The sequence below is a fragment of the Lepisosteus oculatus genome, chromosome 4 (assembly GCF_040954835.1).
Source record: "Lepisosteus oculatus isolate fLepOcu1 chromosome 4, fLepOcu1.hap2, whole genome shotgun sequence".
NCBI lineage: Eukaryota > Metazoa > Chordata > Actinopteri > Semionotiformes > Lepisosteidae > Lepisosteus > Lepisosteus oculatus.
Window position 1 is genome coordinate 61,540,293 of NC_090699.1, and position 22,132 is coordinate 61,562,424.

Below are 22,132 nucleotides of genomic sequence, written 5' to 3' on the forward strand. Positions count from 1 at the left end.
AAGTTTGATTTCCGTGGTTTTCTGGTCCACTGTGGTATGAATATAGTGGTAGTGAAATTCTTTGAACTTGTTTTGTCTGCAACCTAACTTGGGCCATTAAATGATGCTAACCACAGCTCTAATAGATGCTGGGTGTTATAGAATTCAAAATACAGCTTTTCATGGAGCAGAAATGAAGATGCCTGTTTTCTCTTTGGTCTTTCCACAGACATTATTTTTCATCCTGTGTGACTTTTGCTTTGCTGTTAGTTTTTCTCTGTGTTGTCCCAAAACATCAGCTTTTAGCCGTTAAAGTTGTGTGGGTAAGATGTTTTTAATTCTTCCATGATTTTGGATCTTGCTGAACTCAGTCCATGCGTGTTGTCTTTTAGGAATATGAGATAGATAAAACTTTGGGAATCAAAGGACCAGAAGATGTTGCCAAGATGGGGATTGCAGAGTACAATAAACAGTGTCGAGGCATTGTGATGAGATATGCAAATGAATGGGAAGTAAGTATGTTTTTATTCTTTGCTTACTTAATAATTGCCTTTTTTGCTTATGTAGAGGGTGTATTAGAATTTATATAGTTTTGGCAAATTCACTGGAGGTTTTGCATGCTTTTATTTTTATTTTATATATACTTTTTGTGTGATTGAACCACTCAGCTGGCAATGATATGCTTACATAACTGCATACATTGTGTTTTGTGGTGAAGTTGAAGGCAGGTCTTTTCTACACATTCCAAGTAAGAAGTTGTTTCAAATGTAAAGTTTACGTTTTCATGTACACTTGACATGCGTTATTTTATGTTAGGTAGTGTCCTGTTATGTGGCTTTTTAAGACACAAATTTGAGCACCATGTGCCCAGAGTGATAGATATGAATGTAGTTTTGCGCAGAAGTGAGTATTTTAAAATAGTTTTCATTGTATATAAACGTATAATGCTGATACTCACTAAAACTGTTCCTTTGCTCCTGTACATCATTGTACATCAGGTGTCTGTAAGAAGAATGGGACGCTGGATTGATTTTAAGAATGATTACAAGACTCTGTATCCCTGGTTCATGGAAACTGTTTGGTAAGTGAACCATCTCCTTGAATTATGGGTGCCCATTGTCATTTGAATTAATTTTGTTATTGGCTCAGTTCTGACAGGTTTCGTAGTTTTTTTTTAGATAGGCCCAGAATTTACTGTAATATTGATTATCAATTAAGAAAGCTCACAGTGTGTCCTGGGGTGTATTTGAGGCGGTTATGGAAAAACAAAGCAATTGTTTAGCATGTCTTAGTTATGTGCAAGTGAATAATGTAAAACCAGATCTTACCAGATTCGAACATACCACAATTTCAGTTCAGGTGTTGCTGTGCCTTTAATTGATTTTTTTTAACTTGTCTGATTGTGTAAGAATAGTGTGTTGGTAACTGCTTTCTTAGTTTATAACCTAATGACATTGACTGATACCTATATAGTGATGTTATTAACTAATCCAGTAATTCTGAAGTTTTAATTTGTTCACTATTAACAATGTTTAATATCTGATATCTAGTTTCTACCGTTTGGGGAAAAATGTAAAATTAGTGCTATAAAAGAAACCTATATATATTTGTTGTTCCATTTTCAGCAAATTCACACACATTTGTGGTGCATTCCATTTAAAATATTAAGAATGGGAGCTTACAAGCTTGAGTTGGTTGTAATCACAGATTTCTGGATTCTGTAAAGAAAATGAGAAGACACTTATTTGAATTGGGAAAAAAAATGCCTTACTTGTATTAATATCCAACTGTGGTGTTGTATTTTGTAATAATAGTGGAAAAAGAGCCAGTGCATTGGGGAAGCTCTTTACTAGATGGGTATATTGTACAATAACCTAACATTCTCATGATTGCATTGAAGGAAAAAGTCTGTTAGTGTGAAGGTAACTATTGATGGGTATTACTCAAATTTAGTGGTTCAGGTGGGGAGCTGTGTCAGCATGTGTAGGCCACAAAGGAACAAGTAATAGGTTTACTCCACGCTGAAAACAGAAGAAAGGAAGCACAACGTTGTTTTTGGGATGGAATAAGCCTATTACTTGTTCCATTACTTAAATTTATCTGTCCCTTGTAATGTTCCAAAACCAGAAATGTAAGTGTGATCATTTTGTGATCATACTAGATCCCAGTTTTCAAGTTAATCTTAGAAATTGGCATATTGAAAATAATAAATATTTAGTGAGTACCACATGGTTTTTTGATAAGGTGTGTCGTGTGGAATGTATGTCTTTGGTGATCAGCTTAATTTTGGTATTCCAGATATTTTGGAAATCAACTAAATCTATTTTTTTTAAGACAATGAAGATGGACCCAATTGATCAATATGTTAGGTATTCTGCCGTGATAGATCTAATTTTTTGTGAGCTTTTAAGTTGTCAGATGGGTGTACTAAGCAAACATAGTGTAGAAATATGGCAGAAACAAATAAGTAGAAATTCCAAACTAATTGAAAAACATTATTTTAATTTACAGTATATTGGAATAGCCAAATAATGTTTTGTGCATGTCACTTGAATTTATTGTTGCCCTCTTTACTTGGAAGTACCATATTTATGTCTGCTGCAGTTAGGTTACCACGGCAAATGTGTAACTCTCCTGTGAAAATCCCACATTTCATATGCGTCATGGGGTTCTATTTCAGGTGGGTCTTCAAGCAATTGTATGACAAAGGACTGGTGTACAGGGGAGTGAAGGTCATGCCCTTTTCAACTGCATGCAACACACCCCTGTCCAACTTTGAGTCACATCAGAATTACAAGGTAAAGCAAACCAATTTTGTGTTTTCCCTTGTTGATCAGAGTGCATGACAACCCACATGGGATGTACTTTTGTAACAGAAACTGTCTACAACTGTCTGTCTCCCTACATATAAAGCTCTATTCACACTGGGCATGATGCAAATACAAGCAGAGAATTTAGAAGTACAATCCGCACTTTTAAACAATAAATCTCACCTTGCACGACGAGATGTGGCTGCACTGACCCTGAACTGACGCAGGGGTGATGCGAAACAAAATGCAATTCACTTCCACTTTCCCACACTCTTCACATTGCTGTGAGGCAACACCGTTTTGCCACCTACAAGACATTTTTCAGAACTTTGGCAAGATCTGGTTCCATTTAGCTTTCGAAAGTACCATTTCTCAATGTTGTACTACACAACTATAGGTGTAAGTATTTAGCATTGTCATCTCACAACTGTATGCACGAGAAAGCAACAATGCTTTTTACCCAAGTGCTGCAAAACACTTGGATTTAATAAATTAACAAGTGTTGCTGCTGTATTCAGAACACTTTGAAAACCTAGTTCTATACTTATAATCCTCTAGGTTTAATGATCATTTCCATAGTCTTGCTGTGCAAGTAGTTGAAGGTATGACTGAGCGATTAAAAATAATTTGCTTTAGTGTAATCACCTTTCGTATAGATGAGTATTACATCAGCAGCTTTCTAGTCAATGGGTTCTGTGCCAATGTCGAGTGACTGCTTGTAGAACTTTTGTAACGGCCCATGGGTGATGAGAGCAGCATACTGTAGCATGAGGTGAAACGTTTTTAATTCAGTAGCCCCAGCTGAGAATGATGTCCTAATATGAAAAATATTATTTTCGTAGAGATAGTATTTTCGCTCCTTGTGCACTTCCTTTTCATTGTATCTGTATTGCTTCCAGTAGGAATATTAGATATTACTGCAGATGTATCATTATATTCTGTGAAAACTGTATTGCGCTTGGAGTAAAAAAGCCTTGATAATGATGGTTAGGCTTAGTGCTCTACAGCTACCTGCTTCTCTGTTGAATCCAGTTATTTGCACTGTCGCAATATTTTTCCTTTTAGGATGTCCAAGATCCTTCAGTAACTGTCAACTTCCCGCTGGAAGAAGATGAAAGTGTTTCTCTAATTGCCTGGACAACCACCCCTTGGACACTGCCCAGTAATCTTGCCCTTTGTGTGAACCCAGAGTTAACATATGTCAAAATAAAAGGTAATTTTGCAACACTGCAGCAACAGGTTGAAGGAAACTGAGCTGTTACGTGCTGTATATTTAAAAATGTTTTTTTTGTGTTCTTTTCAGATTCATCTCACAATACAGATGCATTACATGCTCAGTCTGTACATGATTAGTCATGCTTATGTATATTATGATCTGTACATATTCTGCATATTGAGTTGTTGTCACTTCTGGCATCATTGCTATCTTATACCAATACACTTGACCCATGGATTTACATCAATCGAGGATCTGCCTGGCTCGAATCATAAAACTCCAGCCTTGTAACATACATGAGTCTGGCATGAGACTGAAGCATGTAATGCGTATGGTTACTCATCCCAACATTTTATTAATCACACAACCAGAACAAAAGACTTTTATAGTTTCCTGTTATTGTTGCTACATGCAGTGCAAGATTGTTTATAAATCTGATTGAAGGATCTGTATTGTTGCGTGCACAGGAAATGTGCTCGGTTATACCCATTTCGTGTAAAATGTGAGATCATATAATTGTTGTAATGTGTTCTATTCTGTTTACTCTCATTTTCAGTAGTTACAGCAAACTTGAATCAGTTTTCATAGAAGCATATATACAGTAACTGGCATTAGAATATTGTCCAGGATGTGGCTTTAATTCCAGTTTTGAATTTATAGTCTTTAACAGAGTAAACCTAAGATAAAAAGTTAATTTGATTTGTTTGGGCGACTTCTGTGAATTTCATGATTCGAGCCAACCAGATCCTTAATTGGTATACAGTATATCCATGGGTCAGGTGTGTTGGTACAATCATCACCGATCCCAGAATGGCAACAGCTCAATATGTAGAAAATGTTCAGATGAACAGGTAAAGGTTTATTCCATGCTGAAAGGAAAAGAACAGTGTTTCGGCTGTGGAGCCTACTACAATACACATAAACACGAGTAATCATTTACTCTGAGCATGTAATACATCTGTATTGTAAGATGAATGTTCTGTGAATATTTTTACAGAGGCGCAGAAAATGATGCTTCACTTTAGGTTATTTTGTTCTGCAGTTTTACTGCAACAAGTCAAGTCAGCAAATAAATGTCAGTCTAGATCGAGATGATGCAGCATCAGTCAGAAGTCTACTTTGAATGAGTCATTTTTGAATTATCATCTGTTTGAAAAGCAGATCTACCATCAAAAAAAACATATATACAAAACTGCACAATTGTTGTTCAGAACAACAACAACAACAGATGAGGAATGATGAGATAATTAATATGGAACAATAATGAGAAATGCTCCAACACTCTGAACTACCAGAAACAAGCAGATTCAGAGGCTTTATGTACACTATTTTTGGGTTTAGTTGGCCGGGCACTGTCTCCCCCACCTACATGGTTATGTGACATTGGGTGGCTTGTTTTTCAATTGTAAAAGCAACTCAAGCAATCTGACTCCAACCTGGCTAGCCTCGGGCGGCTTGGGCCTTTCACTGAGAAAGGAGGCATTTGATTAGCCTAACAGGGAGTTATGAAACAGTCTTAAGTTGTAAAGGTGCTCAAGTGGAAGTTGAGTCCTGTCTTACAGACATGATTGATTTAATTAACTGGGTGGTGCGTGAGTAGCCTAAGGTGTCCTAGGCTGGCTGCTCCACAGTGATCCACCTCCTCGCTGGCACTTACAGTGCGCCTGTGACCTTCAGGGACGGATGCTCTGCTCCTGTGAAGAGCTGTATTTCCTGTAATGCACCATGGAGCTCACAGCTTGTTAATGGGTGGGGGGGCTGGCAGCAGGTGGCAGTAGAGAGCAATTTCAGCCTTTTTTTTTATTCCCTTGTGCTCGTACAGTGGGCACAGTGGCATGCTACGATATTCCACCATAGGTGACTTGGAATTATGGATACAAAGGAAATACTTGCAGATCCCTAACAGTCAGGAAACACGTGAGAAGCATAAGGTTTTAAGTATATTGGAATTGCACTAATTATTGTAGAAATTATTTTAGGGATGTTGTTGCATGTGTTACTTTGAGATAATTAAGAGTCATTAATTTTTGCAGAAACATGGCAGAATAAAACTATTTAAAGTCCTGCGAGTGAAATGCACTCTCAGTAGCCTGTATGTATGCATCTATGAATGAATCTTTAAATAATTTTCGGTACTTAATTTTATCCTTTCAGTTGTGTGTTTACTTGTACAATCTGGGGAGACAGGTGACACGCTAGATCCATTTTGACAGTGGGCAAACCAGCTTTATTCTACAGAGTAAATTGGCTAAGAAACACCGTTTTTATTTATAGAATACAATGAAAGCATAAAATAATGCATCTGTACCTGGCTTGTGAATGATTGAATGGCAACCATTTTAAATATCCAATCTAACATGTACAGCATTTGCCACAATTGTACAATAATTAACCACAAGTAAGGCAGTAGTTTTAGGAGAGAAAAGGAGATTGTTCAAAACAGTCACTACAAAAGGCCAGTATAACATGACACCCAAGTCAAGGTGGTATTGTGAGTATCTTTCTCCCTGAGAGCTGAGGCTCCGTTGTTGACCTGGTTTTATTAGTGACATGATCTGTATTTACCAGTAGGTGGGGCTGTTAAGCTGTACAGTCTCTATCCCCGGACTGGCATACTGCAGGGAGAGAGAACCAGAATACAAATGCAGATTGTGCTAGTGTTGTGCATTGCTCCTATCAGTGCACATCACTTGGCAGTCAAAGCATTAAAGTAATGTATCTGCAGAATGCGAGGAAGTCAAAATCTATATTTACACTACCTTACTGTTAAAGAAATATTATTGGAATTATGATTCACATGTGGGCTTATTTTTATCCCCTGCTCCTTAATTTAGTTCTGTTGAATATGCCCCCTCATGTTTTAAGTGGCACAAGCAATGCTTCTAGCTATTTTTGTATATTAGTCAATTGTAAAGAAAAAGTTCCCCTTTTCTGTGATGCTGCATATAAACATCGTGCCCAGATAAATGTCATCTTCCTTCTGTTGTTGGGCATTAAGTTTTACTTTTGTTTAGGAAGAAAAAAAATGCTTTATGATCGGATATAGGAGGTTAGCCAAATAAAAGATTGAACTGCCTGGGATAACTAATGGGCTCATTATAAAGAAACAATTGGCAAACTGCCTGCTGTCTAAATGCAAGATTGTCCTGAATGTCCAAGGTTTTGAACAGATGGCGTTCTTTGGGTTGTATAATTCTTACCTTATCTTCCTCTGGCAATTGCACTGTTTTGTAATGATTTCAATTGGCCTAATCTTTTAATTTTTTTTTTAAATTTCAGATCACGCTACTGAAAAGGCTTACATCATGATGGAAGCCAGGCTAGGAGCGCATTACAAGTCTGAGAGTGAATACACCGTTCTCGAGAAGTGAGTGCGTGTAGTCTTCTTAAAAACCCTCGAGGTCTTGTACTTGGGGAGAAATATTTTTTTTTCTGTGGATTGTGAACTAGGCCAGCTGTTTAAAGGAGGATAAACAGAAAATTGACTAGTTATTGTGTTACTGTGGAGTTCGGTATCACCATATTAAACGTCCTGTCTTTGTCCTGGCAGTGTGGTGGCTGGCACTGGGGTAATGGCTCCCATTCTGGGTGGAGGTACATGTTCTCCCCATTTTCTTGAGTTTCCTCTCAGTGCTTGGCTTTGCTTCACCCTTCCAAAAACGTGACCGGGACTGATGTGCCGTCCGGGGGTGCGGTCCCGACTCGTGCTCTGTGTCTGCTGGGTGAGACTTTGGCAGGTTCCAAGCCTTTATTGCAGGGGTTTAAAATCATGCGTTATACGGACCGGGTTCGACCTGCTCAGTGCAGGTCAAAGCCAGTTGCAGTCGGAGCCTCTGCCGAGATGTAAGTCATGCCTTATCTGTGGTGCCTAGCCCACAAACCAGGCAGCACCTTAATGGACTCATATACACAAAGCACTTCCTGTGGTTCTCTCCCCATGTCCTCTTGCTGGGTATCTTGTTCCATAGCCCCCAAAACCTTGTTTTAAATATATTTCCACATAGTCGCACTTGTGTCCTTAGGTTTCTGCATTTCGCTGGTTGGCCTTATAGCCTTCTCTGTTCAAGACTGAAAGGGTTCAGTTCTTTCAGCCTGTCAATCGAGGACATTCCCTTAACCGCATGAATATGCACCTAGACGGGTTCCCCAGCAGCAGTATCTTTTCAGTAGTGTACTGGCCAAACCTGCACACAGTCTGTATGGGAGTGAAGAAGGTGACATTGCTTTGGAAGAAGGATGGATATAATTACTTTGACAATTAGAAATGTTTATACCATACTTGCTTCTGACGTCCATTTAAAAAAAATGGAAATAAGTTGTTTGACCCTGGGTAAACTAATGGATGGATTACATTTCAGCTTGGTAATTAACCAATTTGTAGCTTTGCCTTAGCGCTAATGTACATTTGTGACAGACATAAGCGCTGCTGTTTATTGGAGTGATGTTATTATTTTGCATCACTTGAATTCCTCGTTTGCTTTAAAAATACCCCGTTGCAATATTCAGTATTTTGCGAGGTGCTTAGCATTGTCACCTTATTCTTTATTATGGCATGAAAGTAAAACTTAAAGAAAATGTTGTGTTATATAGATGTTTTTAATTTATAACCAAATCTCATAAATTCAACCGGTTTTTAGTTTTTGTTTATTTCAGCTGTAATTTCAGCTGTTTATTTCAGCTGTAATAGTTGGAAATTCAAACCAATTTGTTTTGCATATTCAGAACTTTTGTAATAAACAACCATAATTTTCCTTCCGTCATGCTGAAATATGTGTCTTTAGGAGTGAAAATGGTTCGTATCGGTGAATAAACAGAGCATGAGCAGCAAAGTAACCAAGTTATCAAATCTGCATTATAAGAGAATGACGTGAGACAGAACGCATTACACAGCCCAGTGACTTGGCTGTAGCTCTGGAGAGATGTGTGGGCAACATGTTAATGTCCCATTGCAATGAATGTTCACCAGGCACAGTGCTGGAATGAGGTAGATTTCTGGATACCTTATCCAGAATGGGGGGGCACATTTTTCAGTTCATATTTTCTAATGCAGTACAGTAAAACTCAAGGCTGTGACCTTGTTAAAATGTGTGTGTATGTTGTTACAGGTTCCCTGGCAAGGCCTTGAAAGGCAAAAAGTACAAACCACTCTTTGACTATTTTATAAAGGTGCGTATACCCATGGCAGGTGTCTTTCTGTGTGTTTCATAGTGATCTGATATACAGAAAATACAGAAATTATTAAGACTCAGTCAATCGGTAAAGGAAGATCAGAAAGTTTCCTCCAGAAAAAGGTTTTGCATCGGTCTCGCTTGGCAGTCACCTGTGAAAGTCATCAGGTCTGATAAGTGTGAAACTAAGAATTTGCCTCATTTGGCCCGTAAACAAGGTCGAGGCTAACTATTATTTTTAGTCACTTTTCGATAATAATGGCATGTTCTTGGTTAGCAATTTACTGATTTCAGATATTTCAGAACATAACCCCCACAGCACCAAAGAGAACCATTTCCCTCACCACACACGATCTCCAAGGTTCACACCATAGTATCCCAGTAATCGGTAGTCTTAAACCCATAACCGTGAATTTTGAAAAGTCCCATAAAAATAATGCTGAAAGGTTCCAGTGATGTCAGTGAAGAGAATTTAGTATTTCCTAACAGAGTGCCAGTATAGTTTTAACTTTGGTGTGACCTGATTACAACAAGATCTGTTTCTGCTGCTCTGAAAGACCAAGGCTGGAGTTATTTAACAAGAGTACTAGGTGTGAGCAAGGAGAAACCTTGTCCAAAATGGTAAACAGAGACTACAACTCATATTTATAGAATGTATTCATGTTTAATTGATCATTTTCTCTTCTTAGTGCAGAGACAATGGTGCCTTCAGTGTGGTGTTGGATAACTATGTCAAAGAAGAAGAAGGTACAGGTGTTGTTCATCAGGCTCCTTATTTTGGGGCTGTAAGTAAAAGTCTTCTACTCTTCCTGCCTAAGCGTGTATGTTTCTTCAGTTCCAGGGTTAAATAAAGTATGCCCTGTATGGGTTACTTATTGTCAGTTACAGAATTCTTATAGCAAAATCCATGTTAGCTGAATTTCTGAAGTCAAATTTGTAAACATTGTACTGCTCCATATGGTACAAAGTATGTGAAAATAATAGTTTTTAGGTCTGTGCCTTAACAGAGGGCAATTGAGGTTGATTTTATAGTTCCAAAGATACACAACCACAAAACCACTGACAAGGGGGAGGGGTGTAGTTTAATGCCCTGATTTTCTCAGGCTTTTACCTCTTTTCCTCTTGCACACCAAGTGCCAGTGCCAAACCACTCAGTGAGCCTGTCTGGTGTCTGGTGTCTCTCTTCAGTGCTGCTACCCCAACTGTGGCACATGGCATCATACAGGGCATATGACAGAAGCAACAGCACAAGTCATTAACCCCAGTATTACAGGGCAGTGGTACTGCTGGATGTCCTATCATTTTTGTACAAAGGTACAGAGCCATGGAGAGGAATATGCTCACAAGAGCAGCTATAATTTTGTTGTGTGGGCGACCACACTTACCCAAGAGAGGCTTTGATTGCATTATAGATTTTTGTGTCTCTTGATGGATCCTATTAAAATCCTGTCCTACATTTCTGAAGGAGAAATGTGTCCTCCTACACAGCTGAATTATCTTCACCTATGTGCCTAGAAGCTGTGATATTTTGATGTGTCTGCCAAAGAAGAGAGAGAACCCATAGTGCTGTATTTCTTTTCAGTTACAAAAGACTTGAGGGAGTCAGTAGAAAGGATGTCAACAAGGCTTGAGTTTGATAGAAGTCTGAGTATTGCAGTATATGGTCAGGTACCTTTTTTATAGACCATACAGGTTACAAACTGTTGTCCATTTATTAAATCTTGTTAGATCTTGTACTGATAAAACATGAGCTGTATATAGGTTTTGCTATTTTTCATATACAATTGAAAAGATTTATAAGAGGCGCCTTTTTTATGGTTACCACAAGGATATAATCTATAAAAAGTAGACATTTCATTTCCTTGAGAAGGTGAAGTTTTCTAAGATCTATATACTAACGTTGGCACACTGGAGATTTTTTCTATTTTCCTACAGGTAAGGTAGAGAACTCATTAAGTTAGGCCAAAAAAAATGGAAAAGACTTCAATAGAGAAAATAATAATAGCCCTTTTTTACGAGACAAATGAGAAAGGCAACTGTAATTTATGGGCAAGGGTAAAACTTAAATAAACCACATCCTTTAAATTTAACTCAGAAGTGATTGCTCAAAGAACTCTAACCAACTAACATAAATTAGTTTCTTTGATCAAGATTTAAAAAGGAGGAGAAGCCTGAAATCAAAGGAAATGGAGTTTGATTTTTAGATAACTGTTGCATTTGCGTTTCTTGTTTGGAATTACTGACTGAATGGCTTGAGCAGGGTTTTGTGACTGCTACTTTGTCACCACAGGATGACTACAGAGTTTGCATGGATTACAAAATAATCCAAAAAGATTCTACCCCAGTCTGTCCGGTTGATGCATCAGGCTGTTTTACTGCCGAAGTGAAAGAGTTTGCTGGACAGTATGTGAAGGTAGGTTCATGACATGATTTTAAACTTGCACATCCATCACAAAACTGCCTTACAGAACTGTAAAGTGTAATGTTTTTACCCTGATTTTTTTCACTAAAATCTGCCACAAACTAAGCTGTTCAATATGCTGAGTATAAATGAAAAGAAAAAGCATTGTTGCTGTTTGAAGTTCTTCAATGTTTATGCTATTGCACAGACATTGTTACCTCACAGCATGTAGCCATGCATTTTTGCTGAAACATAACACTCTGCTGCAGTCCCATGTGAGCATCTTCGAGGAAAAGCTGCTGTTTTAATGGGAAGCTGAGCCAGGGGCTCTCATCACAGCAGTAGGGTGAATTTGGTAGTGTTCCTGTTGCTGTCAGCCTGAGGCAGCATGGAGCTCCCAGGATGCAGAAAACACATTAAACAGCTTCCAGTGGGACACTCTATATATGCTATCAGTCCATAACAGGAAGTGACAAGTGTGGTACCGACTTCGGTACATTGAGCATATTTGTATTATGTAACATTTTCTATTGCTAGGCGCAGTTGGAAACTTTGTTCAAAACCATCTTATACATCCTGACAATAGAAATATAAAATAAGTCCAGGTGCATGCACTTTATGATTGCTTTGTTAATCTTTACCCGGTTATAATATTTTAATTTATTCTGAGGTTGCTCCAGTTTTAACGTTCACTCTGTGTATCTTAAGATGCTGGGATAATTAGGTTTTTGCGGTATTGTTCTGTATTGAAATAATTGCAGTTATTTCTTGATGTTTTTTTTCTTTGAGAGTCTTAATTGCCAACATTTTGTGAAAGCTTCGTTTATAAGGTATCTCAAACGGTGGGTGTTTCTTTTTCACTAATGGAACTCTGCAGCAATCGTACAAGGCATGCTTCACACTGTGAAAACAGCGGTAAAACACTTACATCATTTGCCCTTAGAGACTACATGTTCAGTGCTTTAAGCGTAAGTTATTTGTTGCCTTGGCACCACCTTCAAGTCAAAGGTAACCTGACTTTTTCAGGCCTGTTCATTAAAAGGAGTAATAGAAATCATGTATGCAGAAGACAAATTAGAGCAGACCTTGTCTGCTGCTCATTCAGATTTGCTTTGAAAGACAGCAGAATCATAGTACAGAGTAACTAAAGCAACCTGTTAATTCTTTTCTAGGTTACCATTAACAAGCATAGTTCTTTCACTGTTTCAACAAAAGACCAGATCTTATGCTTTTTTGTGCCATGTGCAAAGAATCAGCTCAAACAGGAAATATGGTCCAGCTAGCAGACTCGGCAGCCTACAGTTGCCTACAGTTGCAATAAGAATGGCACAATTTCATGTTTTTCTGCGCAGGATATATCAAAAGACATAGAGAATAGAATGGATGGAAGCTGGCTGGCAGGGTCTCAGGATATAATATCACTTGTCATATTTCTGGTGTTTTTGTTTTGTCAAATACATCCAAGTGTTTGAGATAATACATATTTATTATTGTCCCACCGTAAGATCTACACAAAGACACGAAAAATTTCATCAAAACATGGGAGCTGCCTCATTTCAGCTCTTCCTCGTGCTCCAGCCCTTTTAGAACAGCCTCTCTCTGTGCTCTTCCTCAAACGTGTGTCCTTCCAGATCACCCACGCTCCACACTCTTCCTCATGCTCCAGTGACACATTTTGCCATTGTACTGCATCAGTGATCCCTTTCCCCTCTGCTTTCTATCTGAATGGAAATGATTTCTCAAAACATCCAGCTGAGGCAACTGTTTTTCATGTAATTCTCTGTCACTTTGATGACACGGACGTCACATCAAACATGGCAAAATTAGGTAAAATTTCCGATTGTGCCTGTTCATAACTTTAAAAAAAGCTTTTCATTTGTTCTCTGTAGGATGCAGACAAACACATTATCAAATTGTTGAAAGAAAAGGGCCGTTTGGTGAATGCCAGCACATTCAAGCACAACTATCCATTCTGCTGGAGGTAAGTGTTAAGCAAACTTCTTGACCTCCCTATTAGGATTGTAATGTCTACATCAATAGTGAAAATATGCATGCTTGATGTTATTTATTCTTAACTGGTTTTAGTCATGTTTGGGTTCACTGCATTGACAGGAATAAACATTCTGATTCAAGGTCTTTTGTGGTTTATTGATGTGAAATCAAAGCTGGGAGAGCAGTATCCTATGAACCAGGGCTTGGTTGTATTTATGAATCTGAATTGGGGGGAAAAAAAAATCAAATTAAAGACTGTGCCCTTCAGTAAAATCTGCCTCTTTGAAACGTGTTCATAGCTTGTCGTTCTGGTCTTTCCAGTTTAAATGAGGCACTTCGTCTGCTGTAAGCATCTCCGGTCATTTTAAAAAAATGACCACCTTGTCCTGTTGGCCTTGTACCTGCACCCCTGACTTAAACCTGCTTTACAGTCTTAGGTCTTCATGTTCTGATTTTTTTTCAAATGTTCTTTAAAGTGCACGGGATAAATGGTGTTTAGTCACAGAAATATGATTAGAACTGGGTCTTTATGTGGGTATAGCGTGGGAATCACAAGTTGCTCATGTTGAAAAGGGAGTCTCTAAAGGCATTTGCTCAAAAGCCCCTCAAGACATGGCTCGATTGAGTGTTGGTAGGTGATTGTGACCGAGATTCCCCAAATAGGGGGCCACCACGTCTCCTCAGCTCCTGGTGAAACAGTGACTCTTGTGACCATCTGGGCTCTCACAAGAGAGACACGGCACACTTTCCACCTGGTTCTACCTCTCCTATAAGGCTCGGTGGAGCCTGCATCACCTTTGCAGTGTTGAGTGTGTATAAAAAAAAGTAATTGGCAATCCGTAATTAAAAAAAAAAGTTAAAGAGTTAAATTGAATCCCCCTTTTTGCCTGATTGTGCCGTACATTAGGCACGTTCTGAACATAATCCCTGTGTGTGATGGTGAGTGGGAAATCAATGGAATGACAGAAGTTGGGGAAGGTGAGGTAACCTTTCTGTTACTGCCGTGATTTAAATGTTTCGCCGTATCTCAGGAGAGCACTCTTTATTTACTTCATGTGAATAGAGGATATTGCTTCCTCCAGTAGACACCGAATGTCCCTGGAGTCCCATTACTTTCTGACCTCGAAAATTCAATGCAGTATTGGCAATGTAAAGTCGGGGGGGGGAAACACGAGCTGACACAAGACTGCTTTTCATCCCTGTCACTTGTTTGCATATCATGTCAATATCTTTTCTGCTCCCTCAGCACTCGCCTGGGTCAAAAGACTAAATCTGAAAGGTTGTGGCGTCTTGCTCGTCCAGCACAAACTGCTGATGAGAAGGTTTAAGAAATGATTCAGACTGACTGTTTGGTCAGTTTTGTTGGCAGTTTTTTCCATCACTTAGGTATAGGTATAGGAAGGTCATTGTGACTGGATGATCCTAAAATACATAGGCTCATTGAAACACTCTAAACATGTATCTTATATTCCTTCTTTTTTAATGTATATCATGCTGCCTTATTTTCTAGTTTTACAGTTCATACAGCCTTTCTTAGCCTTTTCTGTTACTTTGTCATGTAGAAGAATCTGTCGTCAGATGATTACTGTCCCCAGGAGCCATTTGTTTTTATGTACAACTTGCAAATTTGGTGCTTTCTCCTTTTTTTTTCTGGTTGGTCAGATCTGAAATTACTCTTAGCCGAGTGTGTTTCAAGCCTTTTGTTCCTTCTCCTGGAAAACATGTTATTTTGTTGGGTCTGTGGCTTTTTAATAAGCAGGACAATGAATGCCGTCTTCCTTTTGAGTCCTTTGGCTCAAATTGAAATAATTTGATTATCAGAGTGTTCGTTCCAGTTTGGTTTAAGGAATTTGCGCTGGAAGATACCGATGACGTGTTTAATATGATTTTTAATAGAAAAGAACCAACTGTAGACTGGCTGAATGTGCAACTCGGAATTCTTAGACTTTTTGGGCAGTTTTCAGTTTTTCTGTGTTTTTCAAGTTTGTGTCTGTCTGCCCTTGTGCGTGTATGTACGAATGTCCAAAGCAACTTCTTTTAATTTGGGGTTCAAAATACATGCTTTACCGTTGACTGTTCCGGAACAGTTGTTTGTAATGGCTTTTGCATTTGAATTTGTTAGTTTGGGGAAGAATTGGCAGGTCTGCACATAGTTGGTTACTTCCGTTAGTTTACTCCTAAATGTCAATGTAGTGATTAGACAGCCGCAGAAAGTTTAAACTGTTAGTATTCATTGCATTTTTTTTTAATTGAGGCCTTTGTTTGCTTTCACTTATTCTGAAATTGTACACAGGTTGAAAACAGCTGCAGCTGGAAATTAGCCCAAGCAGTTTCTCTTCCTGTTGGCAATGAGCTACATTTTCCTATCCTTTTCAACAGTGTCTTCTGGACTGTTGGAAGCATATACAAAAAAACATTCTGGATTTTTACTTTATTTGAGCATCATGGAATGAAGCTCCAAGCCGTAGGCTTTCAGTGCAGTATTTCAGTGTGAAAGCCTCAGTCTGCCAGCAGATGGCACTGATGACACCAGATTAATGACGTTTAGTGCTGGTTTTAGACAAATGAATGTTGATGCCCTGACATTTCTTTTCAATACTGCTGGATGAAGGACTTGAAACTAGTCCAGATCTTAGCTGGCTTGAAAAAATCCCTGTTTCCTCTAGAAGAGGCATAACCTTTAATTCTCCTTGAAATGTGACATCACTAGAGCTGTCCTGGGATTGCCCTTTGAGCATTTGAAAATTACCTTTCACTTATTACTTCTGTGATGAATTGCTAGGACTTCTCTGAGGCAGAGTTGGTGTTTTTATTTATTTTTGCTTTTAATATGGGAATGCTGTGAATGGTACATAAACTTGGGCACTACACTACACTTAAATCATAAAAAGCCAGTAAGATGAAATAGTTTCAAGAGAACATCCAGACTTGAGTTAGTCTTATGTAAAGGAACTTACTTTGTATGCAAAGCAGTAGCTACACTCTCATCAATAGCTGAGATTTAATTATAAAAAAATCTTGTCTGTGTTTAGTTTAATTTGTCCAAATTAGATTGGATTTTCATAAGAGAAAATTGAGTAAAATGTAGGTATTCACAGCATAAGTAAGGAATGCATTACCGTGAAGATATGCATTTCCAATTGAGCTCATAATATCAACAGTAATGTTCTTTGCTTTAGCAGTTGCAGTGAATTTATTTTTCTTTAAAAAAAACTTGTTTGGGTGAAGACATTGGAGAGTATGTGGTATACTATGTGCACAGCTGTCTTCATGACCATGGGTATCAACACTTTGCGTGCTTAAGATTTTCATGTTAAATCCTTTCATAATCAGTAGGATTTTGTGTGCTGTTATAAATTCCACTATTTTCACATTGCAGCATTTCCTTCGTTTATTTTGTTGTTTTTTTTTTTGGATTAACAGATCAGACACCCCGCTTATTTACAAAGCGGTACCAAGCTGGTTCGTGGGAGTGGAGCACATGGTGGATAAGCTGCTGGAGAACAACAGCCAGTGCTACTGGTAAAGCATGTCTTCTCTCTCCCTGTTGTCTGTCTCTTTTCTTTCCTTGCCTTCTCCTGAAATGGTTCATCTCGCAAAACTAACAGTCCTCATGATGATGGAGTAGTGCGGTCTGATCTCTTTGTCTTGTCAGGCCCTCACTGCTTCACTGCAGAACAAGGATTCGCAGCCAGTTGTGGTGGGGTTAGAGGTGACCGATTGAACCTTCGCTATTTCAGTCTCCCCATCCTGCAGAATCCAGGGACAGAGAGTCCTATCCTAAAATAATCCATAAATCCACACGGATTTATATAGCGCACATGCTCTTTATTATTTTATTATACACATTTTTTGGTTCCGAATCTCAGGCATAAATGGTTGAGTCACTCCCACTCGATGTAATCCATTTATAAATCATAACTTTTCAGGATAGCGTAGGTGGAAAGTAAGCGTTAGGAACACAGACGTGATTGCTGTCAGCATAGTGCACAGTTTTGCAGACATGATGCTTTTATAGGGATTCAGAGTTTCTTCGCAGAATAATTGGTTGGGTCTTGAAACGGGGGATGGGGGCTTACATGTCATTTACAAGCATAAGAGGTGTGCTAACTTTGTTTTGCACATTTTTGACTTGTGTACAGTGGGATGCGTTTCTGGCATAAATGTTTTTCAAAGACAGCTTCCTGTTGTTATAGAGGAGCTACAAGAAATTAATCTTAATAACGGGGTTTTTATTTTCAAATATTTGAAAATGTAAGTGATTGTTTAAATGATTTTTTATCTCATATTCTTTTGTTTGAGCAGGTTCAGTTATTTATACCTCTAGCTCTTGATTTAGTGCTGTGCCATACTGTGTGTTAATCTTATGTATAGTCTGTTTTCATCACAGTGTGTTGTGCAAGTTAGTCCCCAGCTCGGTGCAGTGTATAGATGTACTCGGGCTTCGTTCAGACTTGTCCCCTGAGGGTCCTGAGTGATCCAGGAGAAATGAGGTGTGTGTCTATTACACTTTCGGATGCAACAAAGCTAAGAAGCCTTTTGTGTAAGCTTTACTTAGAGGATGTTTGAATGAATCCCCAGATAGACTTGTCTCAGATTGGGCATGTTACCTTGGTGCTCCATATTAGTCTCTCATTTAATCAGCTTTTTCTTGTTTGAATGTGATTGAAGCAGGCATTTTACACTTAGGTCTTAATAGTGTACTTTTTATTACTTTAAAAGTGCTGTAGTGATTTGTATAGTGTTAATGATTGACTGCTACTGTATCTTGAATCCCAGGCAGCTACAGTTTAATGAAACTCTGTAACTAAGCTAATTTATTCTTAGATTACCCCCCATTAAATCTTGTGGGCCAGTTTTCAGCTTTTAGAAATTTCAGATGATTGCTAAACATCTTATGTACCAAGTGGGTGGTCCTGCGAGGGTGTTGAGGAACATTACTTGTTAATTGCCTTTTTAGTATTTTATATGTAGCATAAAGCAATAGCATATTAATAGAAATTTTCTTGGCAACAGCAGTTTTTACTTTGTGCTCCCCATACATTACTGTCTGGCACTGCAGGGCATTTTTTCTAGTAGGAAATCTATAGCTTGTGAAAACCAATCATCAAATGGAAATGTAGGTTTTGCTGGGAGGCGACAATTAAGCTGGAAGCAAGAATGAAAAAGGAGAATCTTTAGCCTTTATGTCAGACACACTGAGGCTTTGAATTGAGGGTTTTGTTTTGTCACTTCATTTTTCCTCCTATGAAATGGATAAACAGATTAACTACTGTGACTCACTTTTAATTGAACCAGGATCCTGAAGATAAAGATTGTCTTGGATTTATTCTTTGAGCTGTCGGGCAACACAGCTTTAGAACAGTTCGATCACAGCTTTCACTTATTATGAAAACACATATATATATATATGAAATATCCAAACACATTTAGCACGTGACAGCAAAATAAACTGTAAAATCTAAATATAGTGTGGAAAGACAAATCATTAAATTGATATATTGGTTGCTTAAATAGAAATGCCTTCTTCACAAATGGGAATTGATGAACTCATTGCTGGCCTGGTGGAACCTCGCTGTGATTTGTACTGTGCCGGTCTCTTGGGGCACTATTGTGTTCCAAAAAAAAAAAGGAATCTGAGGAAAATAGAAAAAAATATAAGCAAAATGCCTTGGAGGTAGCTCTAACCTTTGCAGTCCAACTTATTAAAGGAGGCTTTGTGTTTTATTTTTAGTGAGAGAAATGGCAAGAAATAGAGGGGAAAAAGGCAATAATTTCCAGCTCGTAGATGTCAAATTTAATATGAGGAAACTTGCAGATAATTACTAAAATTATGTGCAGCAGGGCTCTGATTATTTAAGGGAATAGTTCTGAACGCTTATTAAAATGTTCTACATATCTGGCTTCACACGAACAGGTGCGTTTCAAGAAGAAGAGGGTGCATGAACATTCTCTGCTTTCCTCTGGAAGAATATACTGATTAAGTTAATAGGAATTGTCCTGCGATGTTTTGGCACAAAGTCCGGGGTGTAGTCCACCTTTGTGCCTTATGCTTCTGAGATTGCCACCTCCTCTAGCAGGAGTAAGCAGTTTTCTGACCATGGATGAACAGATAGAATATATCAATCCTAAAGGCATGAGCGCAAGTGGGGTTATATAGTGCAGGTTAGTCCTTCTTTCTCTTTTATGGCTTGGAGCTCTTGTTCAAGAATTTTCTCCCAGTAAATATTCTCTTTTTAAACCTATCCTCAAACTAAAACATAACAGTTATAATACTTCCTAACATGTTAGTCATTCTGTTCTGGTAAACAAGCCCCCCTTTGATATTACACTATAGGTTTTGGGTGGGATGTCCCTTTGGGAACTCCTTGGGGTTTCTGCGCCCCTGCATGGCAGCAGGCCGACACCCTTCAATCGAAATGAACGGTACAACATGAGCCAGCGCACACACATGGCACCTGATTTGAATGTGCATTTTAGAACCGAGAACACAAGGCAAAATGGGGAAAAGCGGCCCAGCTGCATTAGCGAAGCCGATGTTTTGGCTTCTTTCAAGAAGTAGTTGGATGAGATCTGTGGATTAATTGGCACCTCACTACCAAACGTGCTAGCTCATCCGATTGGCCTCCTCTAGTTAGAAACTGTTCTTGTGTTCTTAACCACTGGTCTAGATGCAACTTGTTTGACTCAGAGGTATGGTGATCATTGTGGCTTGCCTGGATGTGATATAGACTTGGCCTGTGGTTTGCCATGTTGGCAGTAAGATCTGTCCTCTAGTGAACATGGACGGCATGTAGATTTACATTGTGAGCAGGTGAATGGCTGAACAGTGCACTGTGAAGAGTGCACATTTCCGACACAGGGGATGAGGGCTGAGCATGCCTACAGTATCTGCTAATGCATTGAGGCAGATTGACAGGTGACACATCTGAAGCTAGAATATTAAAAATAATTCCATTGGTGATTCCAAATGGAAAGTACAACACAATGCCTGCATGTCATTTACGGAGCTGTTGAATAGAAGCGAACGTGTATTGGTACTAGCGAACGGCATGTCATTGATTAATTCAATACATAAACTGCACTTTTCAAAAAGTGATTTATGGTGTGAAGGAGATTCCTGACCTTATTAAACAAATGCGAAGAAGGTGGCTTCTGATTTGATGTGTCACCTGCCATTGAGCACAGGTTAGAAGTGTGTTTTTGAAACTGTGACTGAACTGATATAGATTTATTTCTTTGGTGGACCTATTTGAAAATGGCATTAATCTAGTGAATGTAGACTTCAGTCAGAGCCTGCCTTATACTCATAGAACCTTGTCTTTTACCATCAGACTTTTATTAACACAAATTATATGCACTCAACACAAAATATTGTATTAAATGTTAATATGTGCCAAGTGGAAGAAGTAGTATGAAAAATATATTTTGTTTAAAAAAATTGGATAAATATGGGTCCAAGTTATAAATGGCTAGATAAGATCAACAATTATTGCTTCTTTATTTTATGTGCAGACATAAACACAAAAATCTGAAGAAGTAATACTTAAATTTTGGAAAGTTGCTTTAGAAAGGAGTAATTTTGGCACAAACAAGAATAAGTGTATAAACATGTAGGTCCTGCTAAACCGAGATGGTCTTAAGGGACTGTTGGAAGAGTTGTGTCAATAGCGTTTGAATAATTTGTTTGATCCAGAGAGCTCAATAGCTGATCTGAAACACTTCTGCCTTATCTATGCTAAAACTATTTTATCATGTTTTTTTCTGCTGCCCGAGATGCGTTCTAGACTTTTAGTGGAACACCAGAGTGAAATACTTGCTTAGTACATCTGCCTTTTCCATTCAACACTTCACACTTTTCCATTGTTATCCCAGGTAAATTGTGCTTCATCCTGGATGATTCTTTTGCTGTTGAAATTCTGATCGCAATATTTCCTTCCTCTCCTTGACTTTCTGATGTCCCTTTTAATATGAGTTCTTTGTACTTTCAACTGGTTCCTGTTATGTTTAATTGTTTTGAAAAGTGCTTTCTTTTCCCATATAATTTTCCAAATAGATATGTTGAGCCATTTGGGAAACTGTTGTTTAGCTTTTGTTAACTCTTGGGATAAATTTCTTTGCTTCTCGCTGAAGTTCTTTAAACTGTTACCATCCATCTTCCACTTATTGTATATCTACCCTGTCCCCTTCTATTTCTCTCTTTCTCATTCCTTCAGAGTCTGCTTTCCTGAAATTGCAAAGGTTTTGACTTTGGCTCAGCCTGTACAGTTTTGCTTTGATGTGAACCATATTATTAAATGATCACATAATCACAACTAATAGTACTGGTTTTATTTTTGCGCCCCGATACTGTCTTGGCACAAACACTCATTCAAGTGAGAAACGGCACTGTCACTGAGATTGTATTTTTCTGCATTTGTGGTTGAGCATGCAAATCCTGAAATTTCAGCTGTGAGTTTAGATCTCATTGCTTTTGTAGGTGCATAGCCACCGTATGTGTATAAGATGGCTATTTGTAGTTTATGTAACAGCGTTTATATTTTATATAGAAAATGCAAGTTAACTG

General features: G+C 38.4%; 1 protein-coding gene across 2 annotated transcripts in view; it reads left to right on the forward strand.

Annotated features, from left to right (window-relative positions):
• Positions 1 to 22,132, forward strand: part of iars1 (isoleucyl-tRNA synthetase 1) — a 60,719-nt gene that overhangs the window by 7,890 nt on the left and 30,697 nt on the right. For both annotated transcript variants that reach the window (XM_015348263.2, XM_006631013.3), the window contains 10 exons: positions 372 to 491; positions 978 to 1,060; positions 2,660 to 2,777; positions 3,855 to 4,002; positions 7,285 to 7,372; positions 9,111 to 9,171; positions 9,863 to 9,958; positions 11,464 to 11,586; positions 13,464 to 13,555; positions 16,990 to 17,088. In XM_015348263.2, coding sequence (XP_015203749.1) covers positions 372 to 491; positions 978 to 1,060; positions 2,660 to 2,777; positions 3,855 to 4,002; positions 7,285 to 7,372; positions 9,111 to 9,171; positions 9,863 to 9,958; positions 11,464 to 11,586; positions 13,464 to 13,555; positions 16,990 to 17,088 — 1,028 coding nt within the window. The remainder of the gene's footprint in view (positions 1 to 371; positions 492 to 977; positions 1,061 to 2,659; positions 2,778 to 3,854; positions 4,003 to 7,284; positions 7,373 to 9,110; positions 9,172 to 9,862; positions 9,959 to 11,463; positions 11,587 to 13,463; positions 13,556 to 16,989; positions 17,089 to 22,132) is intronic.